Source organism: Buteo buteo, unplaced genomic scaffold (assembly GCF_964188355.1).
Source record: "Buteo buteo unplaced genomic scaffold, bButBut1.hap1.1 HAP1_SCAFFOLD_234, whole genome shotgun sequence".
Lineage (NCBI taxonomy): Eukaryota > Metazoa > Chordata > Aves > Accipitriformes > Accipitridae > Buteo > Buteo buteo.
Window position 1 is genome coordinate 78,222 of NW_027439398.1, and position 20,374 is coordinate 98,595.

At 45.6% G+C, this 20,374-nt stretch overlaps 1 protein-coding gene and 1 pseudogene across 2 annotated transcripts; one reads left to right on the plus strand and one right to left on the minus strand.

The window, feature by feature from the left end:
- LOC142028277 (protein ELYS-like) overlaps positions 1-6,704 on the plus strand; it is a 43,014-nt pseudogene extending 36,310 nt beyond the window's left edge.
- Positions 6,705-7,405: 701 nt separating this feature from the next.
- LOC142028276 (saccharopine dehydrogenase-like oxidoreductase) lies at positions 7,406-18,147 on the minus strand. 2 transcript variants are annotated; one of them, XM_075022234.1, is made up of 12 exons: positions 17,861-18,147; positions 17,379-17,491; positions 16,239-16,319; positions 15,641-15,770; positions 14,037-14,086; positions 12,300-12,430; positions 11,644-11,761; positions 10,363-10,482; positions 10,210-10,266; positions 9,558-9,669; positions 8,665-8,746; positions 7,406-7,954 (listed from the first exon to the last, which is right to left on the minus strand). In XM_075022234.1, the coding sequence occupies exons 1-12, from the start codon at positions 17,949-17,951 to the stop codon at positions 7,849-7,851; spliced, it is 1,191 nt and encodes a 396-aa protein (XP_074878335.1). In that variant the 5' UTR covers positions 17,952-18,147; the 3' UTR covers positions 7,406-7,848. The 2 variants fall into 2 exon arrangements, with proteins under 2 accessions (XP_074878335.1, XP_074878336.1); XM_075022235.1 differs by lacking the exon at positions 16,239-16,319 and adding an exon at positions 16,379-16,405 and having other exon boundaries at positions 7,407-7,954; positions 17,861-18,145.
- Between the last annotated feature and the right edge of the window lie 2,227 nt (positions 18,148-20,374).

Below are 20,374 nucleotides of genomic sequence, written 5' to 3' on the forward strand. Positions count from 1 at the left end.
GCAGTGAAGCAAACCAGCAGGAGTCCAAAATGTCCTCTTCATCAGAAGAAAAAGCCATACCAGTTGCAACAAACACACAGCTTTCTGAATCCCTGCAGGCAGAGGGTGAATGTACGTACAGTATGTGGGAGATGTTATGTGAGTTAAGGCAGCTGAAGGCCTCAAGTAAAACATGCAGTTTGCCATAGCGCTACAGGTGTCTCAGACTGAAGTAGTACTAGCATGTTACTGCTACCTTTCATTAAACTGTAGAGAGAAGAATACCCTCCTCAGAGAAAGTCCTTGTAGAAAATGCATAGCCAATGTTCCTGTTCTGGATAAAGGTACTGAGAAAACGGGTAGAATGTCAAATATTAGAAGGAGAGATCATTATGTATTTCGGTGTTGTACACCACTACTAATTTGTGTGCTATGGGATCTGCTGCTTGAGTTACTATTTTGAAAGATGATGCATCCCTCAGTACTCAGGCTGTGAAGAATAACTAGCTGCCGGGTAGATGGTTCTGGTTTCTAGCGTTTGGGGAAAGCCCGATGTATGTGGCAGGATGGAGAACTGTATTCTTGGCTCCTGCTCCCTCTGTTACTTCCTGTTGCTTAAACGCATCTCATTTATAGAGCAGTTAAGTTAAAATGATATAAATCTCTTCCAGCTGTGATACGTATCCTTGACAGCGAGGAAGTGGTCAGTACTCATTCAGAAAATTGCCTTGAGGGGAAGTGTGTGGATTTACCTGAAGAACGTAACCCAGAAGCAGCTGGAGATGAAGGAAACGTTCCTTTTCCACAGGAAGAAGTAACTGTTTCTAACAATCTTCCTAAAACTGAGGAAATTAATGTAAGTAAACTATTTTCCCATTTTCTACTAAAGAGAAAACACCTTGCAAATTGAGGACAGTCCTGTCTAACTGACGATTAGAAGGCATGCAAAACCGTCTCAGTTTCTTTAGCTGGGTAACACAAGTCCAAACCTCGTTGGGTAAGGGCAGATAGGTTTTTCTCCTACGCATTTGCTGTACCGATAACACAGAATAGAACCTGTCAAGACTTGGGCCTTTGAGAGCTGTAGGAGTGCCAAAACCCGCCTAAATATTTTTTAAAATCACCATGCCTTCATTTGGTTTGCTAGACTGTAAATGTTTCTTATTTGACTTAAAAAAAGAAATAGTTTTAATGTTAAAGACAATAAGAAAAGTTGGGGAGTGCAGCTTTTCAATACCGGAGGCCGTTTACCAAATGACAAAATGGCGTGGGAACCAAACTCATTTTCAGAATGATTTGGGTGCTTAGATCCTTTGCTATTTGTTCCTTATTAACATAAAGAGAATTCCCAGTAATGAGTTAATTTCAGTGTCAAGATATTTCCAGCTGCCTAAAACTCTTTTTGTGTGCGTGTGAAAATGCGGGGGTTTTAACATCTCAACTTTGTAAAGTATGAATTTTAAAAGGTTGTTCACAAGGGCTGAAAATCAGAGCCAGAGATTCCTCAGTTGTGGCAGGTTTTCCCCATTGTTCTCACTTCTGCTGGGGCCGATGAGTGATTTGGATTCATTGTGGATGTCCTCTAAGTACCACATAGAGTATGCTGTCGATTTCCTGTAGGGTTGTACTCACGGGAATTAGTAATAGTTAGAGTGAAATACAAACTGAAAGGTAGGCGTAGCACAAATAGATTGGTCTCAAGCAACAGAAGATGCTTTTCGGTGTCGCAGATTTCAGATGAAGTTGAATAGGCAGTCGCTTACGTCGCTCGTCTCGGCTTTGGGGTTTAGGACAACGCTCTAGAGAAGATGATTATAGACTTGGGAATACATAAATCACTCACTTATGGGAGTAAATGGAGAATTTGCGATGGGAAGAAGGGAGCCGGTACGTGAGACGGTCACAAAGCTGCTGCAGTCATTCCTGTAGCAGTAGAGTGAAGGTTTTCCTGCTTTCATTATGACTGGTTCTTACTGAGTTATACGTAAACGTGCCTTTTTGGCTTGTCTACCTTCACTGAATTTAGGACAAGCTGCTTACTACTTTCTCGGTCGTAGATTTGTAAGCATAAAAGGAAAGTTTATGCAGACTGAGAGGGTTGTCAAACATTGGCATGTGCTGCCCAGGGAAGTGGTTGAGTCACCATCCCTGGAGATATTCAAAAAGCGAGTGGACAGGGTACTTCAGGACATGGTTTAGTGGGCATGGTTAATGGTTGGACTCGATGATCTTGAAGGTCTTTTCCAACCTAAATGATTCTACGATTCTATGATTCTATGACTAGTATTTCTCGAATTTAGCTTTGAAGCGTGGCATGTTGCTAGATGCGTGTTGCGCAACTCCATGCACTTGTTCTCAAATTTGCGCTAATACCTCGCTTGCAGTCTGTGCTCCCTGCCGTGCTGTTAATGGCCGGTGGGAACCGGGCTGGAGTTACCCTGTCGTTGCACTTTGTAACGCCGGCTTATGACAGGGTAGAATTGCTGGTGGTCGTGAAACTAGTCTGGTATTTGTACTCGGTATTGCCGTCACCTTCGTACTTCGGGAGCCATCCATCGGAAACTATCAGTAATTACAGCTTTTAGCTTTTTTCCTCGGCGAGCCCGCCTATGGGGGGCATCTCCGTCCTTCGGGTGCCATCGCCTGGAGACTGTTAATGATTCCACTTTTTACCTTTTCTCCTTGGGGAGCCAGCCTAGGGAGGAGAAATCTTCCCGCATCTTCCCCTTCTCTGCCAGGCTAATTCCAATAGTGTTTGAGGACTTTGAAAATTTGCATATCCTTGGGCTGCTGAAACCAGCATGGTCCTATGCGAGGTCTCCTGCATGTCGTTCAGGTCTTGTTTAGGGTTGAACAACTGTTTAAGAATACGATCAAAGATGATGCTTTAGCAACTTTTGGCAAGGCAGGAGGCAAGAAAATAAGCAGATTTTATGGAGACTCCCGCTGAGTGGCTTCCTCCTTCTGCCCTCTTTGGCTAGCCCTATAACTTAGAGGGTTGGGCAAAGGTCTTCACGCGTTGATTAAATTACCTTGGCCACCTGAGTCACTTGAAATACATAACAGAGACTACTTTTGCTCTCAGCATAAAAGCTTGAGTGTCTCATGTGGCTCTAGCAGGAGAGAATAATTGCTCAGTACGGGGAGCTACAAAGGCTGCGATGGAGGTATTTAGAATCTATGTGTTGTCTCCTGCAATCCAAGTGATTCCTTAAAGTGCGGTGTTGAGTTGTGCGATGTGATACCTGGCCAGTTTGACTAAGTGTTGCGGTGACACCTATGATGAGCGAAACTTTAAGCTTGGGGGACATCGTTGTACTTTGCCCCGTTAGATGCAGAGTCGGTCACTCTGTGTGGATTTGTAGTCAGTGCGGAAAGTACTGCAATGTGATGATTACTGCCAGCTGGGTGTACAGCTTGTATTGTAAAACTGCTCACTTTGTTCACGGGTGGTGGCAAATCGTTAGTCATGAACAGAAGTATCAGAAATGGAGCATGTGATTGCATACACGGGATACTCTGTTCTCTGTCCCTTAAACGCATAAACTTTTACCTGTAGTAGAGAGTACATGGTATGTTTCTAACTTTACATTTGGTGGTGATCGGAAAGGAAAAGCAGCATTTCAGTGTCCTCAGCTTCATCTAGCTCAGCCTGAAGTTAGTCTGTTTGGTAACTGATACTGCATTAAGAGACCTTTTTTAACTTTAGGTTCTTGAAGATGGTGCGGTTAAGGCACAAACCTCAGAAGAAGCACCTGAAACATCACCATGTAGTGAACTACATCCCTCAGGCAATCTTCAGTACAGCTATGATAGTACAGAGCAACAGTTTGCATGTCATTTGCCTGATAACAGAGATGGTGAATGTGATGCAGCTGAGGGAGATGGAGAGCTTTTTCTATCTCAGAGTAATTTTACTTTAGTCTTGGAAGGAGAAGAAGGTGAAGCAGAGATGGGAGACCCTACATTAGTAGATGCTTCTAAAGCAGCTGGCACAACAACAGAGGAAAAACCTGTCAACAGTTTAGGCAATACTGAAAACCAAGAACATGTTACCAACTCGGTGTCCACTGTAACTAGTGATCAGGCATCTCAAAATATTGCAGAGTCGCTCCCGTATGTGCCTGAACCCATTAAGGCAGCTACTGCTGAGAACTTACCGGATGCAATCAAAGACACAAGAAGTAAAGAATTTACATCTGAAGTTGCAGAACAATCTATTCATGAAACCATAGGTAAAAAGGTAACTGGATTCCAGAAGGCAAAAGCTCCCTTAAGAACTGTGCCAGAAGGAGTGGAAGACGAAACCAGCGTACGTCAAGTAGAGTACGGCATCGCTCCTGGAACACGTGCAAGGGGACAGCTGAGTAGAAGGCTAAGTACTCCATCGGCAGGCACTCAGCAGCTACTGAAGACAGGCAAACCAGGTCTGTTTGCACTGTCTCCTAGGAGAAGTAGCAGGCGAACAAAAGAAGCACCTGAGACTTCTAGTCTTCAAACGGAAGAAAATGCTCAAGAGGAGCAAACACTTGTGATGCCTGTTACTCCTAGGAGAGGCAGGAAGCCTAAACCAAGTACTGCAGGAAAAGTAGAAAGCAGCCTTTCTGATGGACAAACATTGTCCCTCCCTACACAGTCCGTAGCCGCTACTCCAAGAAGAAGATTAAGGAGAGCGAAGGAAGCTGCAGCTGAACTCTTGGGAGAGGCTAATGAGGAAACTTCTCTTGCTGAAGGTAGCGTTATCGCTTCTGCTACTTCCCAAAGGACTAGAGGAGGGAAAAGTTCAGCAGGAGGTCAAGAAACTGGCCAGACTGACACGGGTCATAAGATAAAAACGTCAGTCAGTCCCAGCAGAAGTGCAAGAAAACTGAAAAGCGTTAATTTACAATTTATGGAAAATATTGTCAAGGATCAAGAGGTGCAGCCTAGTGCCCAACTCCTTTTACCGGTGGCAACTCAAAGAGGCAGAAGAAGAAAGATGAGTTCATCAGAAGTTTCAGAAAATTCTGACCTTGATCTGTCTAAATCATCGCTTCCTCAAACAGAATTCAAACTTCCCGTCACTCCGAGGAGAAGTGCTAGGAAGCGGGCACAAAATCTCCTGGCAGACACAGAATCTCTCTCTGCTCAGGAAGACATGTGTGCAGGTGGGAAAGTGGGAATCCTCGATACTCCTAAGAGAAGAATAAGAGGAGTCCCACATGCTAAACTAGAAAAAACACATGCTCCTGAGCAAAGAGCTGCCCAGCCAAACGAGGAATCAAGCACACCCAGGACTGCAGCAGGAACCAGGCGTCGGGGCAGAAAGAGACGATTAGCACTGGAGGAGAGCACAGAGGAGGAGGCCTTCCCCCAAGGACCTGGTAGCAGTCCTATGATGCTTAAAGAGAGAAACCCATCAAAATGTGCTGCAATATTAAGATCTGTAATGGACCGTATTACAAGAACATGCCTAGTGTGTAAGTAAAGCCACAGATAACTCTCAGGGTTGTCAGTGCAATACATTTATTTGCTGGAACTTCATCAGTTCCCATGTAACTAATCCGAAATAGCCTAGGTGTTGATTTCTGGTGGGGAAAAAAACAAGCTACAGGCAGAAACCAGTCCATAGTTTCTTGTGAGTTGTTAGGCAATGCTTATAACCTATTAGTCTAGGCCAATCTGAAAATACGAAGAGAGAATAGGATTTCAAGTAGTAAGACAGCATTTGTTTCCTATTCTGTTTGCACTTTTGTCTTCTATGCAAAACTTCCAGGTTTCCATTCCAGGAATGCTTTTTTCACCAAAGCAGTCAAGATCATGAGTGTCTTTGATATGCCTGGAGATAAATGTACCGCGGTTCCTTTTGAATTAAAGCCGTTTCTAAAATAAAATGCATTTTCCAATGCACTGTGCTGTGTGGATGACCCATCTGTGAGGTAGAGGGAAAAATGCATGTTACGGTCACTGATGTGGCTGTTTGTTCAGGTCACTCACTCCTTGGCTGTGACTCTGACCTGGCAAGGTCCAAGAGCAGGCTTATCCCACAGCAGTCATTGGTGTGGTGTGCATTGCTGTTGTTCACTAAACCATGAATTCTTAGTGAATGACTGATTGCTTGTATTTTGATACTACGACTGCAACTTCAATACACAGAGAGAGAAAGGTGAGGAGGTAGGTGTGCGATTTCTATGAGCACCAACAGCACAAGCATATGTAGAATCCTTCTGGAAGCAGGACGTTGGGAACAGTCTTGCAGAGGGGAAGTTTAGTTCCAAGTTAACTGCAGTACGCACATTGTCCCATAGCTTTCTGAAATACACTCATGTTTATTGCAGGGAACAAAGGAAGTTAAAATTGGACTTCTCAATATACTTAAGCCCTTAGAGATGCAAGTTGTAGCTTAACCATCTCATTATTTAAGTGCTCAATGGCTCTGTGAAGTTTGACTTGCATGCCCACAAGCAAGAACGTATATGCTTCTTAATCCATTTAAGGGACTGACAACGTAAGTGATGCCAGTTAAGCAATCTCAGTCTCTGTCAAATTCAGTGATGGCTTTTTGTAGGAATTTTACTTGTCTTAAACTGTCTTTCCATTCACTGCCATCAAACTCTTCTCATGTAAGGACATAACTGACCAATCTTCTTGGTGCTGATCTTTTTGGCTTTGCCCACCTGAACAGAATAGTTGTGATCTCAATCTTCAATACAGCTGTGATACTACAGAGCAACAGTTGCATGGAATTTGCCTGCTAATAGAGATGGTGAATGTGATACAGCTGTGGGAGATGAAGAGATTTTTCTACCTCAAAAGAGTAACTTTCAGAACTTTAGGAGGAAACTTTCTTATGTAAAGTACTTCAGTAAGGGTCACCAATATTAGCTTTACTCATTACACTTTTCATTTGTCTTATCTAGTTAATGACATAACGTAAATAATCAACCAAAAGGAAAATAATGTTAAGAGCCATATTCAGTTTTCCTCCAAGGTTCAAAATAAAGGAGGATGTAGACTGTGAAAACCGAGATGGACTTAACAGGTTTTGGTAGACCTTAGCTACAACAACAAAAAAACCCCCAACAACCACCACCACCACCAAACAGCCCACCCAGAAAAACCCTGAACCACCACCAGCTTGTAGGGCCACTCAGGCCTCCCAGCCCTGGCACCGCTGGCCACCATGGGGAGAAGAACTGCCGTGCTGCTGATCACGGTCTCATTGACAAACCCTACTCTTTGTGCTTTCTCTTCCATTTTAGCGCAACTCACTACAGGCAAGCTAGTAAGAATGAAAGTCAACATACCTTATGACAACAGTACAGAGTCACCTGGTCTCTATAATAACCCAGGGGAAAAAAAGAGACAAAACTGTTCCTTAAGCTCTGAGAAACAACAACTACTCTTTTATTTCACTGTGGGCACTCAGGCTTTGAAAGCAAGAACACCACAAAGCAATAGCACCCCTCCCAAAGAGGCATGAGGAGTAACTAGTTGTTTCATCTGCTAAGGCACTTGTTATCCAGGGCCTGCCTGCTTTTAATAGTTGCAGACTGGGGCCAAGCAAGAAGGCTGTGGCTGATTGTGAAGCTGATGCCATAGTGGTTCCGTTAAGTAGTAACTTAAAACTTAGAAGAGATCAAAGAAAATTCTAGAACTAGTACCCAACAAGTCACTGATTTAATATGCTTGGGAATTAAAACTCAATACCCTTTATGGGCTTGCTCGCTATAGCAAATAGTATTGTAACTTTTAACTCTGTTTTTCTTCTGTTTCTGCTGTAAACAATAGCACAGTGAAACTATTTTATGATTAGGCTTTTGCAGCCAAAGGAGTTTTATTGGAGTTAGACCCAGGAAAGGGGTTAGTTCATACAGTTCTGTCTTGACTTCAGAGTTCAGGCTTGCTAATAACAGAGAACTCAACACCACGTTTGCTGAGGCGATCGATCAGTTTTGTTTTGGAGAAAGCAGCTCCTGGAGAATATACACCACCCCTGTTAATGAAAATCAAAAGAGAAAAACATTAGTGGTACAGTGAGTGAGTGAGACCTTTTTTTTATTTTTTTTATTTTTCTTTTTTTAAGTCAAGGATGTATTTCACTGCCTGAGAAAGAAAAAGCCACTCTCTCCCACAGGAGAGCGTGTGCAGAATGTACCAAGCCAGCAAACTCAATAGAAACCATCCCATTAACTGAAAATCCAGACATTGATGCAACAGATGCAGCAAAAGCATTTCTAAAGACGTATGACTACATCCTTTCAAATTGAAAGGCAGATGAAGAGTAAATGGCTGTGAATCAGTATCTGAAGGTTTCATGTATTATTTTAATAATGACCTTAGAATTATTACATATATTACACATTACTACATAGGTGTATTACGATGACACACATAAAAGTACATTGAAATGCAGTGGATTGACCTTGGCTGAATGCCAGGTGCCCACCAAGCCGCTCTATCACTTCCCTCCTCAGTAGGACAGGGAGAGGAGAAAATAATAAGGAAAAAAAACCCTCACAGGTCAAGATCAAGGTGGTTTAATAAAGCAAAAGCAAAGTGTGTGAAGTTATCTCCCTTGCACAGCCATTTGGGTGAGGCAAGACAAAAATCCACAGGGTTATGAGATCTGCAGTTTCCAAGAGAAACATACACATATAGTAGCTTTAGGGGAGATCAAGCTGTTCTGCATGGGAAAGTACTTACCGTTTAGGCAGACAAGCTGCATCCTCCAGAAGAGATACAGCTGCTTGAACCATTGCAATTGGTGTAGCAACATAGCCAGGCTCTGACAAAAAAAAAAAAAACAACCACAAAAAACCCCAAACAAACAATGTACAGCGTGTTGAAATGTAGAATGTAATCTCGCTCTTACCCACAGCGTGCTGAAGAATAATCTCTTTGGCCACGAAACAGCCTTCCCCATTTAAGAACAGCTTTTTTACCTTGTAATCATCCCAAGTAGCTGGTGAAGTCCCTAAGATCTAATCTGGACAAATACTGCTTCAACTACAGGCCTATAACCACACAACAACCATGAGCGATCACCTCACAGGTGAGAGAGGGCTCTCCATTACAGCAAGAGCTTTCCCCATTCTGTGCTTAAATTCAGACTTTTGCTGTGAGACTGCTGCATTCAGCAGTTATTTAAAGAAGCTATGCTTCATTAACTCCTTTCTGAATACACATTCTTGCTGTCTCCAAACTTGACTTCAGGTGTCACCTCCCCTCAAAGGAATGACCTGAACACAGGTATGTTATAGCTAGAAATGATACTATGCCAGATCTGCTTAAGTTCACTCCCAGGGGACTGGAAATAAACACGTAGTAAGTCCAGGCTGCAACAACTGAAAACTAACGTTAAAACACTCTCCCTTTAACTGCTCTACTCTGCAAAAATGAAGGAAAGCGAATGACAAGGCAGCAAATGAAGGGGCTATTTCAAAAAACAGGTCACAGTGAACGCTACTCTCTGTAAAGGCTGTTGACTTTGTCCATGCTGCAAGTGCTCCTCAAGGGTGAGTAGCAGTGGAACCATAAACTTCTTTTCGAGTAGGGAATGTAAGGCAAAAGCAGTAAGCTGCTACTGACATACATACCTGGTCCTTTCACTTCAGTGCAGATCTTTACATTCGGTTTGCCATACTGGGGGTCTTGCCCCTCACTGTAACCCTCGCCAAAAAAAGTCATTGTAAAAGAGGTTCCATCCATCTGTAGTGGACAAGACAAATGTGGCCGCCAAAACAGTAACGCACTTATTATCAGGCAAGCACAAGTAGTAAATACAGGTATCTATTATGCCAAATTATGCCAAATACTATGATCTATCTAAATATGAGAGGAGTTATTGCTTAAAAGGTACAATCTCATCTAAATTTGTAATCACTTCCCCTTTGTTGGAACTGTTATTGTCCTGAAGCCCATTTATTCTCTCAGGGCTTTCAGTCCTGGGTTTGTACTACTCAGTGTCCCCCTGTCATCACCGCTGACAGATTTGAGTGCTGCGAGCCATCCATGTAAATACATCAGACCCAGCAACATGACCCATTTTCTCCTGGTATGAGTTGCACATACTTTGATGTCTAATAGCAGAAGGCATGATGATTTAAATATTCAAAGCTAACTGAACAGGCACACACAATGTGCATTTAGAAATTATTTCTCTGGGACTAAGCAGCTGACTCTAGATTACTATTCCACCATTATCATCACAAATCTATTCAGTAATTGTGATGGAAAACAGTCAGCTACCTGTTTCTGGGTTGGTCCTTTCTTTGTGAAGAATCCAGCAGAGAAAAATTCCGGGTACTATGTAAGAACAGGGGAAAAAACAAACAAACAACAGTAAACTAGAGGGAAAAAAAATATCCGAACACTTAATTCTTTTGTGTTCTGAACACTTACTTTTGTCAGAAGTTTTCTTCCAAAGCTAAACTTCACAAGAAGAAGAAATAAAATGCCGGCAAACATCAGCTTGATAACAGAGCCAAGGCCACCTATGTTCACATAAGCGCCATACTGCACCTGAGGCAAAAACATATTTCCAGTGGTAGAATTTACATTAAAATTTTTGCATCAGTGCATTTGTCAAAATGAATCTACCCCCAAATTAGGATGCAATTCTTTGATACAATAGATAGCTGTTTAAATAGGGCCTTAGACAATTGTCTTAGTTCTAAACAACTCTTTGAATAATGCTTCACTTTATAATTCATTATGAGAAGACAGTGTAACTACAGAATGGCGAGGGAGCGAGCATGGTAAACAAGAGTGGAAAACTTTAAAGAAAGATGCATTTTGGTATCCAATTCCAGGCTTCTTTCCCAAGATCTTCCTTTCCTCCTCTTACTGCTTTAGTTTAAGACAAACTGACGCCTTCCTTTAGAATTTCGGAATAGCAATGGGAAGCCTTTCTCATGAGTAGTTTCCAAGCATATTTTCAGAGCACTGCCTCACCTTCATCTCTTAACTGATGCCTGTGATTCTGCACAGCTCTTCTATACATTGTTGGTGCTGGTCTCCTCTCAGGAAACCATGGAAAACAAAAACTAAACACGACCACCACTTCACCTTGCCTTTACTCTGCACACCAGAGACCCAAGCATCCAAGAAGTCTCCAGATACAAACGAGCAGCATACGAATTCTTTATCAGAATGTTTACTACACTATACTGACCTGACTATAGTTGCACAGACTACAATTACAATGCTTTTAGAAGCTCCACTGATTAAAACGAGAAAAGCCTCTGCACAGGAACAGAATTTAACGTATTCGTCATTCCCAAAAATAAGGAAGCCTACCTCTCAAATGTTTCTGTGACTCAAGGCTTCCATTCCCTACAAACACAGGCCCAGAAATCAGATAGCATAAGAACCCTACAAGAGACTCTCGTATCTATTATGCTAGCAGCAATAAGCAAGCTCATCAGGCAGAGTATCGAGTAGTACGAAACAGGCCCGTGCACCCAGAAGAACCTGGACCACATCAGGTCAAACAGCTTGCAAAGGAGATCAACAGCACAAGCCTCCTTCTCTACAGAAGCAAAAGCACATCGCAGTTCATTACTATTTACCTAACTACAGAAGCCCTACTATGCAGATCTGCACTAAGAACAGTTACCACATAAAGGAAAGATGCGCTGAAAATGCTAATAAAGACACAGTATACCAAAACCAGTAACTTACAGGTGTTTCCTGCAACTCTGTGTGCAAGTAACACTGAGACCGTTTCACAACGGAACCATCAGATCCCATGAATCGAATGGAGTACTCTTTGAATTCCTGATTGTAAAACACAAGTCCTCTGCCAATGGAAAAAAGAAAGTCAGAAAAAATTTTCAAATGTTCACGCATACTGAAAGAAACAGATCATAACAGCCCTACCAATACTGGCTTTTTCCTCAAGCATTTTTATGACGTCACCTCTTTCCACTGAAAGCAAACCATTCCAAATTTATCCCTGGCTCAACTCAAAATTCCACGCGCTACAGCGAGGATGAATTTGATAATCAAAATAATACTCTCCTCACATTTCTTTTTTCCTTCTACCAATCGCTTCTGAAATCAAACACAAAAGTTTGCCATGTCAACAAAAGTCTCTTAGAACAAGTTAACTTTGAGACCCACTAAATGCTGGGACATGTTCTTTATTTTCAGTAAAATAGGAACAAATCAGTAAAACTGAACTTATCTTCAATTCTACTAGATGAGTATCCATCCGTTCATATTACACTGGAGTCCTAAATGCATCTTTTTAGTATTTAGCAATACGTTACCAACCTATATAGCAAATACTGGAGCTGTTAGAAGACAGCGTGTTTCACATCTTACGCTTCTTATACCTGCTTTTAAGTTTTGCACCAACTACTGGAACAGGGGCATATCCTATCTTTTTTCGAAGCTTCCTCAGGTTGTCTTGATCCGCAAGGCCATAAACAGCTGACTTCCAGGTCCCATCATGTGCACAAGAGCCCTGGCAACATACCATGAAACCGTAGTTAATTCACTATCTGAAGGTTTCATGTATTATTTTAATAATGACCTTAGAATTATTACATATATTACACATTATTACATAGGTGTATTACGATTACACGCATAAAAGTACATTGAAATGCGGTGGATTGGCCTTGGCTGAATGCCAGGTGCCCACCAAGCCGCTCTATCACTTCCCTCCTCAGTAGGGCAGGGAGAGGAGAAAATAACATGGAAAAAAACCCCTCATAAGTCAAGATCAAGGTGGTTTAATAAAGCAAAAGCAAAGGCCGCATGCAGAAGCAAAGGAAAACAAAAGCTTTATTCTCTACTTCCCATCAGCAGGCGATGTCCAGCCACTTCCCGGGAAGCAGGGCTTCAGGACACAGAGCAGTTGCTCCAGAAGGCAAACATTGTACTAACACGTGCCCCCCACCCCTCCTCCTTTCTCTTAGCTTTTATCACTGAGCAGACATCATATGGTATGGAATATGCCTTTTGTCAGTTTGGGTCAGCTATCCTGGCTGTGTCCCGTCCCAGAATCTTGCCCACCCCCAGACTGCTGGGTGAGGGCGGGGGGAAATATTGGAGAGACAGCCTTGATGCTGTGCGAGCACTGCTTAGCAGCAGCCAGAACACTGGTGTGTTATCAGCACCTTTCTAGCACCAATACAGAGCACAGCACTATGAGGGCTGCTATGGGGAAAATTAACTCCATCTCAGCCAGACCCAATGCAATCTCCACCCCTTACGCCATACCATTTGTGTCATGCTCAGGTCCCACCTAAGTTAAGACAGAGAAGATTTTATATTTTTATATATAACTGCCCCATTGTATTTAATTCTCATTACTAAATCCCTTCTTACCAACACTTACAACCTATCCTACATACTTAAACCACCTTTATACCCAACATACAGGTTTATACACTCTCATTAACTACTATTCCCTGTCCTTTAACAGACAGGTATTACTCTCCCAATCCATGCACTTCCTCCACTCCTCCCAATGCTCATAAGAACAGGCTATGACTTGGGCCCCATCTGTCAATATGGGTGCTCAGGACAGGACAGGAGAAGCAGTATGTTCAATTGCTGGGCACCAACACTGTCTTGGTTTGGGTCATCGTTGCATTCTTTAAACAATGACCTTACAATTAGTACATATATTACACCCTATTACAATTATTACATACTTTAATGCATGTAATGCTAATACATGTACCTTGAAACATACCCCCCAAACAGAACAAACAAACAAACCAACCCACCAAACAGCCAAACACTAGGATTACTGGCAACACACTATGTATCTGTTACAGTTTACTTATGTATGAATCCTTCCGACATCTCTGCAAAACTAAGTTATTTCCTGAAATGGCTTAACACAACAAACTTTCGGTAGACAGCCTATGCAAATGAACCTTACAAAAGCGTGTTTGCTCGGCATACTTCTGTTAGCTCCTAAAGCTCTTAGAGCCATCACCAAAGAACTGCCAGCTTGTTCCTTGGTCTGAATTAATGTAACAACAGTTATTCTAATGGGCTACGGTGATGTCACCACAAATACCTCTCAGTTTCCAAGAAGGCGTAAACCAACTAACCTCAGGCCCAGATTTCACCTTCAGGAAACTTTCAACAGCAGTTAAGGTACCTTTAAGGGAGGAGAAAACATTACTTGGCATATACAGTCATTAGTTCACAAAGCCAGAGTACACTCTGGTAGACTCAAACAGCAGGCCACTGACACTGTTAGTTGAAAAGGCAGAGTCACATCTTTACCTCAAAGTAAAATAAACTACAGTTAAGTTCCACAGCTGTTTTAGTTAGCAAGTATCAAACTTCTTGCGTAAAGTACTTCAAGAAGGATCACCAATATTAGCTTTACTCACTACATTTTTCATTTGTCTTATCTATTTTTATTATGTCATTAACTAATCCACAAAAAAAAAAAAAAAGGAAAGGAATATTAAGAGCCATATTCAGTTTTCCTCCAAGTTTCAAAATTAAGGATGATGTAGGCTGTGAAAACTGAGATGGACTTACAGGTTTTGGTAGACCTTAACTACAAAAAAACCAAACCAAACAAAAAAACCCCACCAACCCCCTCCCCCAAACCCCAAAACACACAAGATATCCTAAAACCTTTAATTTTAGCATAGCTTGTGTTTTGCAAAGCATGCTTAGTTGTGACGAATAGCAAAACAAAACAACAACTCCAAATTCTGCTTTGTTTTGCTTTGCTCAGTTCCTTCTGAGAACGTGAAGACTGTACTCGTGGGGGCAAATTTCAATACAGCAAGCAACTGGATAGACAGCTGGTAATACCCTAAAGGCCAAATAGGAAGATATAAAAGACATCTTTATTCAAAACAAGTATCAGACATCAAATTATAACCCCACAAACAACCAGATACTCATTTCCATGCCTCTCCTCTCCCTTCAATCAGATCCAGATTGAGTTTTATTAAACTGAAAGCTGATGACACACTCCAATGTAAAGCAATCCCACTTTATAGCACTTTTAACGGTACATAAAAGCAAAACATTCGGATACTTTTATCAGCCCTTCCAATTGCAAGTCAGACCTGATGAATGAAGTACCCTCATTTGAGATTAGGAGCAAGTCCTATTTGCACAGAATGGAATCATCTCGCATCTTTTCTCAAATATATTTGTCCTCTTTCAGTTACTGTCCAGCTGCTCTTAAAGAAAAAGGCATTGCACAGCACTGGCTGTCTTCTTACACGCAGACAATGGCTTCTCAGGGCTTCCAGTAGAGAAAGAAAACCCAGGAAACCGGATTACCCACTGATTTCCAATCCCTCTCCCACAGCCTTCCTGTCCCCACTGTCTTTTCCCTACAAGATCCGCACTGCACAAGGGGCAGTGTGCTGAGCCTTGCCTAGGGATGTCCACATCCTGGCTCAACAGCCTGCTGCTGACAGCTGCAGGTTCTGTTCTCTCAGTGAGCAACATTACCTTGAATCCCTCCTTCACCTAATGACCAATCTTCTCCAAGCTAATGGGAATATGATTTACTTTTCAATTTTTATTTACCAGGTTTGGTTGAAACCGATCAGCTGGTAAAGGCAGGCAAAAAGAGAGACTGAAGGAGTCTCCACATAAGCATCGCTGCTTTGGGAAGCCAGATGAAAGCATGATCTGCATTTCTTTTTCCGCATAAGGTCACACTTAAATAAGTCACCTTTCAACTTGTCTCTGGTGTACAGTACTCCCATATCAGCTGGTATAGAGTCAAAGCCACAGCTTCCAATGACATACACTCCCTTTTCCGCAGCTTTTTCGTTGTATTTCAGGTACATTCCTTCCAGAAACTAAAACACAGTCAGAACAAGTATTGTAAGCAGAACTCTGTACTCGGCCACACCCAATATTAGCCATCAGCGCTTTACTGTCTTATCACAGCACCCCACATACTTCAAAACACTTACAAGCATCTTTAAGACAGATACATGCTACTCCTGTCTTACGGTATGAAAGTATCACAGCAGTGCAGAGAAAGGTGGCCTGCACAAAATTCCTATGTAGAATCACAACCCAGACTCGAAGCAGAACTCAAACATTTTGGATTTCCAGAGAACCCGAGAGGCGCTTGTCTCTAAGTCAGAAAACTATCCAACTAATACACATTAATGTACTTTAAAACAATTAATGCATCTTAAACCAGCAGATCAGGAGGCAAAAGTTGTCTTCACGTTCAGCAACGTTCGCGGAAAAATACTACACAAATACCCCTTTAACAGCTCTTTGATAGAAGGTAGCATTTTTCTACGGTCACGTACCTGGGGTTCTCCACAGATGTCAATGCAGCTTGCACCATTTTCAACACAAGCTTCTACCACAGGCTCTCCAAAGAATCTATACTATAGAAGGAAAGACCACCACACGTAACAAAAAATAAAACCCCCACACCACAACTCACCCAGCGTGCTTCATCTAACAGAGCCACCTACAAGAGAAGTAAGCCCTTGGTGGGTATTGGTTTTGCTACATGGGGCCAAAATGCAATAGCACTTGTGGGTTTTGGGGGGCTCGGGAGGAGGAACAGCACAACAAACTTCATCACTGATGATGCAGTTTGCTGCACGGACTGCTGCACCCTGTTTCTCTCTCTCCACAGGTAAGACCACCAAGGCCAATTCAACAAGGTATGCTTTTTGCGCTCCTGTTATCAGCATATTCTGTACTTAAGCGCCCCCAATTTCAAAGACGTCATCGTGACCCAACTTCCAGCTCTGGTACTTTGATCCCCTCCAAACGCGCTGGAAGTATCGCCACTGAAAGTTTTCAAGGGGCCAAGAACTTAGAAGAGCATCTCTAGGGGCTTCTTTTCCACAGATTTCCATTTCTTTTCAGCGCTAGCACCCCTGAAACCATTCTGGCCCAACCCAAAGCTCCTCCCCACTGTTACAAGCAGTTTCTTATGCTGCCTGTGAAAGACTCCCCCCAAGCCACAAAACAAGCAAAAAAAACCCCCCCGCCGCCAAACCCCCAACCAACCCTGCTGCCCTTCAGCGAGAACCGCCCGCGAATGACACCAGCAGAAATCGTGCTGGGGAATCTTCAGGCGACCCCAGGACACGGCTGCACTGCTGGCTCCCTCTCAAAAAGCGCCCTGTCAGCCGGACGGCTCCCGAAACCCCGCAGCCCAGCCGCAGAGGCTCCCGGTCGCCGCCGCAGCTCTCCCCGCCCCGAGCAGCGGGGCGCCCGGCCGAGGGGCAGGCGCCGGCCGAGGGGCAGGCGCCGGCCGAGGGGCAGGCGCCGGCCGAGGGGCAGGCGCCGGCCGAGGGGCAGGCGCCGGCCGAGGGGCAGGCGCCGGCCGAGGGGCAGGCGCCGGCCGAGGGGCAGGCGCCGGCCCGGGCTCTGCCGGCAGCCGCGCCCGGCGGACGCCGCGGGAGCACCGCCCGCGTCCCCGCACTCACCGGGCCCACGCAGTTGAGCACCAGCCGGGTCTGCCTCGCCACGGCGGCCAGCGAGGCCGCGTCGCCCACGTCGCACAGCAGCACGCCGACCTCCGCCCCGAGCGCCGCCTTCCCTGCGCACCGGAGACCGCCGTCACCGACGCCGCCCGCCGCCTCGCTTCCCGCCCCGGGCCGAGCCGCCGCCGCCGCCGCCCCCTCCCCGGCGCGGGCCCCGACGCCGCCGGGTGGGCGGGGGGGGGCTCGCCCCGCGTCGCCCCCTCAGCCCTTCCCTTCACAGCCGCCCGCCGGCGGCTCCCCACGGAGGCGGCCGGGGCCGGGGCCGGGGCCGGGGCCGGGGCCGGGGCCGGGGCCGGGGCCGGGGCCGGGGCCGGGGCCGGGGCCGGGGCCGGGGCCGGGGCCGGGGCCGGGGCCGGGGCCGGGGCCGGGGCCGGGGCCGGGCGGCTTTGCTGCGCCAACACGGCCCCCCCCGCCGCGGCCCGTACCCAGCCTCTCGGCCGCCCGCTCGAGCACCGCCTGCAGCTTCTCCCGGCTTTGCGGCGCAGCTTTCGTAGCTGCTGGATGCTCCCGCGCCATCAGCGGCCTTCTGCGCTTGTGGTCCGGCGGGTTCTAGCGCTGCTGTAAGCAGAAAGCTTCGCTCCCGTGACGGAGTGCCTTCTGTCTGCAAAAGTACCACCCCGGTTGCTGGAGGCTGCTTGTGATTTACTCCTCCCTTCAGAAAGAGCACGTTGTTTTCCCGAACCAGCCTCCCCAGCTCTGTGCCAGCAGAAATGACGCAGGGATGCCACTTGCGAACACGTCTCTGTTTTCCTCTGACGCCGTCCACTGTGCGCTCCTGTGAGAAACGCACACGGCAGTGACAACTCATTCCTCCCCATCTCGCTCGCCATAGCCACGGGGACATGCAAGCCCCTGTTTGGTGTGGATTTACTCCCGTTAGAGCCAGTTCTCGGGCAGAGGGAAAAAACCGTGTCCTGGACCTTTCTTGTTACTTTTAATGCGTAACCATGGTCTTGCTAGTAGGGAACAGGTTTCTTTTTCAAGTTAGCGGATTTCGTACTGCGAAGCTTAACGGTTGATGCCAGAGCCGGCCAAGTGGTGGAAGGGATGGTACAGCTCTGCTCGCCCGGGGCTTCCTCCTTGCGGGCCGCAGGAGCCTGGCCTGGGGCACCCCAGGCCCGGGGGTGTCTCGGAGCCAGACCCGTGGATGTGGCCGCTGCTTTCCCGTTTGCAGGTTCGGCCAGTAGCGAGGCTGAGCGTGCACCACGCACATGCATGGCAACACCACGGCCGGCTACGCAGGCTGCCAGAGAATGGGCCGTGCCTTTGCCAGCCGCCATCTGGCACTAAGGCAACTCGCCGAAAGCCTCCTCCCCGGCTCGTTGCCGTCGAAGCTCACGGGTGACACCAGAGGCATGCTGTCACCCTGCAGGTTCCCACGCGCGCCCACGTTTCCAGAGCCCCCGAAGATCAGCGCAGCCTCAAGCCCAGGTGCCGTCTGTGCCCCCACCCTGGGCTCCCTCGCTCACCTCTGGCTGAGACACCGAGTCTCTCCAGAGAGGGCTTTTCCTCCCGCTCGCTGCCTAGCCCACCCCAAAGTCTGCCAGCAATGTACACGTGCACCTAGGGCTAGGGGAAAATACAATCACTTGCTCCCTCCCCTCGCTGGCACCTCGGACGCCTGCGCCGCGTGACTGTGGTCCCCTGTCCAGCCGCTGGCACCGAGACCCTCACCGCCCCGCTTGCTGACACCGCAGACCCACGCGCCTCTGTCACCCGTGACCTGACTTCGGTTGCTGACGCTTAACCGTGACCCATGGTCCCACCAGTTGCTGGCACGGGGACCCTCATGCGATCCGACCGCCATGATGTAGCATAGCAGATGCTCTCACGTCACACGTACCCTTACGCAGGTAATACGTATGGCTGGAGCTGTTCATCCAGAAATCGGAACCATTGGCTTTTTCTTTCTTAAAACAGCCTCGAAAATAAGTACTGGTTGAACCACCGTGCCCAGCTATCAGAAATTAACATTTGCCCGTCTTGAATTTTCTGCATAGCTGTCTAGATGCTGCACAACTTAATTTCTAAGTAAAATGCGTTATTGAAATGTACCTTAGGATGGCGTCTACCTAGACGGCGATAAGGATTATGCACGTAAGAGTAGGTTGAAGAAATGCTGGAGAAGAAAGAGAGTGGGGATGAATGAAACAGTATGGATCTGATAAATAACTGCATGAAGTAAGCTTTTGTAATGGTTTGGGATGAAGGCAAGTTTTGATCTGTGTAACCTGTGTTATTTTTACAGCGGGATGACACTCTGTGAAGCTGGTGGGTTTTTTCCCAAACACGTGTTACCTTCTAGTTACTTCTCGTCTTTACAGATTACTTCCAGTATGCTGGGAACTTCTAACCAACAGGTGATGAACTCGCTTTGTTTCAGTATTAACAAACCTTAGTTTTCTGTGTACATTTCTTTCTTTTGTTTTTGCCTATTGCAATTGGAAAGTCATCCGTTCTGCTATCTTAACATGACCCTTCTGGGCACGTTGGCTGAAGTGTGTGGGTGCTATCTGGACCTAGCAGCACCTTTTTGCTGCTTTTTGCTGCCCGGCTGCTCTGCCGTACCGGTGGCCAAGCTGTTTCATCCCTTGTAGTACTTTTCTTCTTTCTCCTTTCTGTATTTTGCTCCTTGGTGAAGAAGAAGGGGGTTAAGAAGAAAGTTAGCATTTTTATCTGCTCTCTTTCCCCGATGCTCCTCGTCTTGTTAGTCTCTGACGTTGGCAGACACGGGACTCGTTGCTAATTGGAAATGGGTAATCTGTTTCTCCTGAGCTGGGAGGGGATTTTGAAGATGGTGTATGTGTCAGAGCACTGAATTTTTAGCTGTCCTTCTAAGGTTTATGCAGTTTGCCACTTGCCTGTGAACTACTTTCCCCTGTACCTCCCTCCTCATTGGTCTGGAGCCACGTGGCCAATTTCAGACAGGTTTGATGCAG

Excerpts from the sequence above, each read along its gene's own strand:
- LOC142028276 (XM_075022234.1), bottom strand. The coding sequence starts at position 17,951 with ATGGCGCGGGAGCATCCAGCAGCTACGAAAGCTGCGCCGCAAAGCCGG. Across the intron at positions 16,320-17,378 it reads TGCTCAACTGCGTGGGCCCG|TATAGATTCTTTGGAGAGCC; the intron begins GTGAGTGCGGGG and ends TTCCTTCTATAG. Across the intron at positions 8,747-9,557 it reads CACTGAAGTGAAAGGACCAG|AGCCTGGCTATGTTGCTACA; the intron begins GTATGTATGTCA and ends TTTTTTTGTCAG.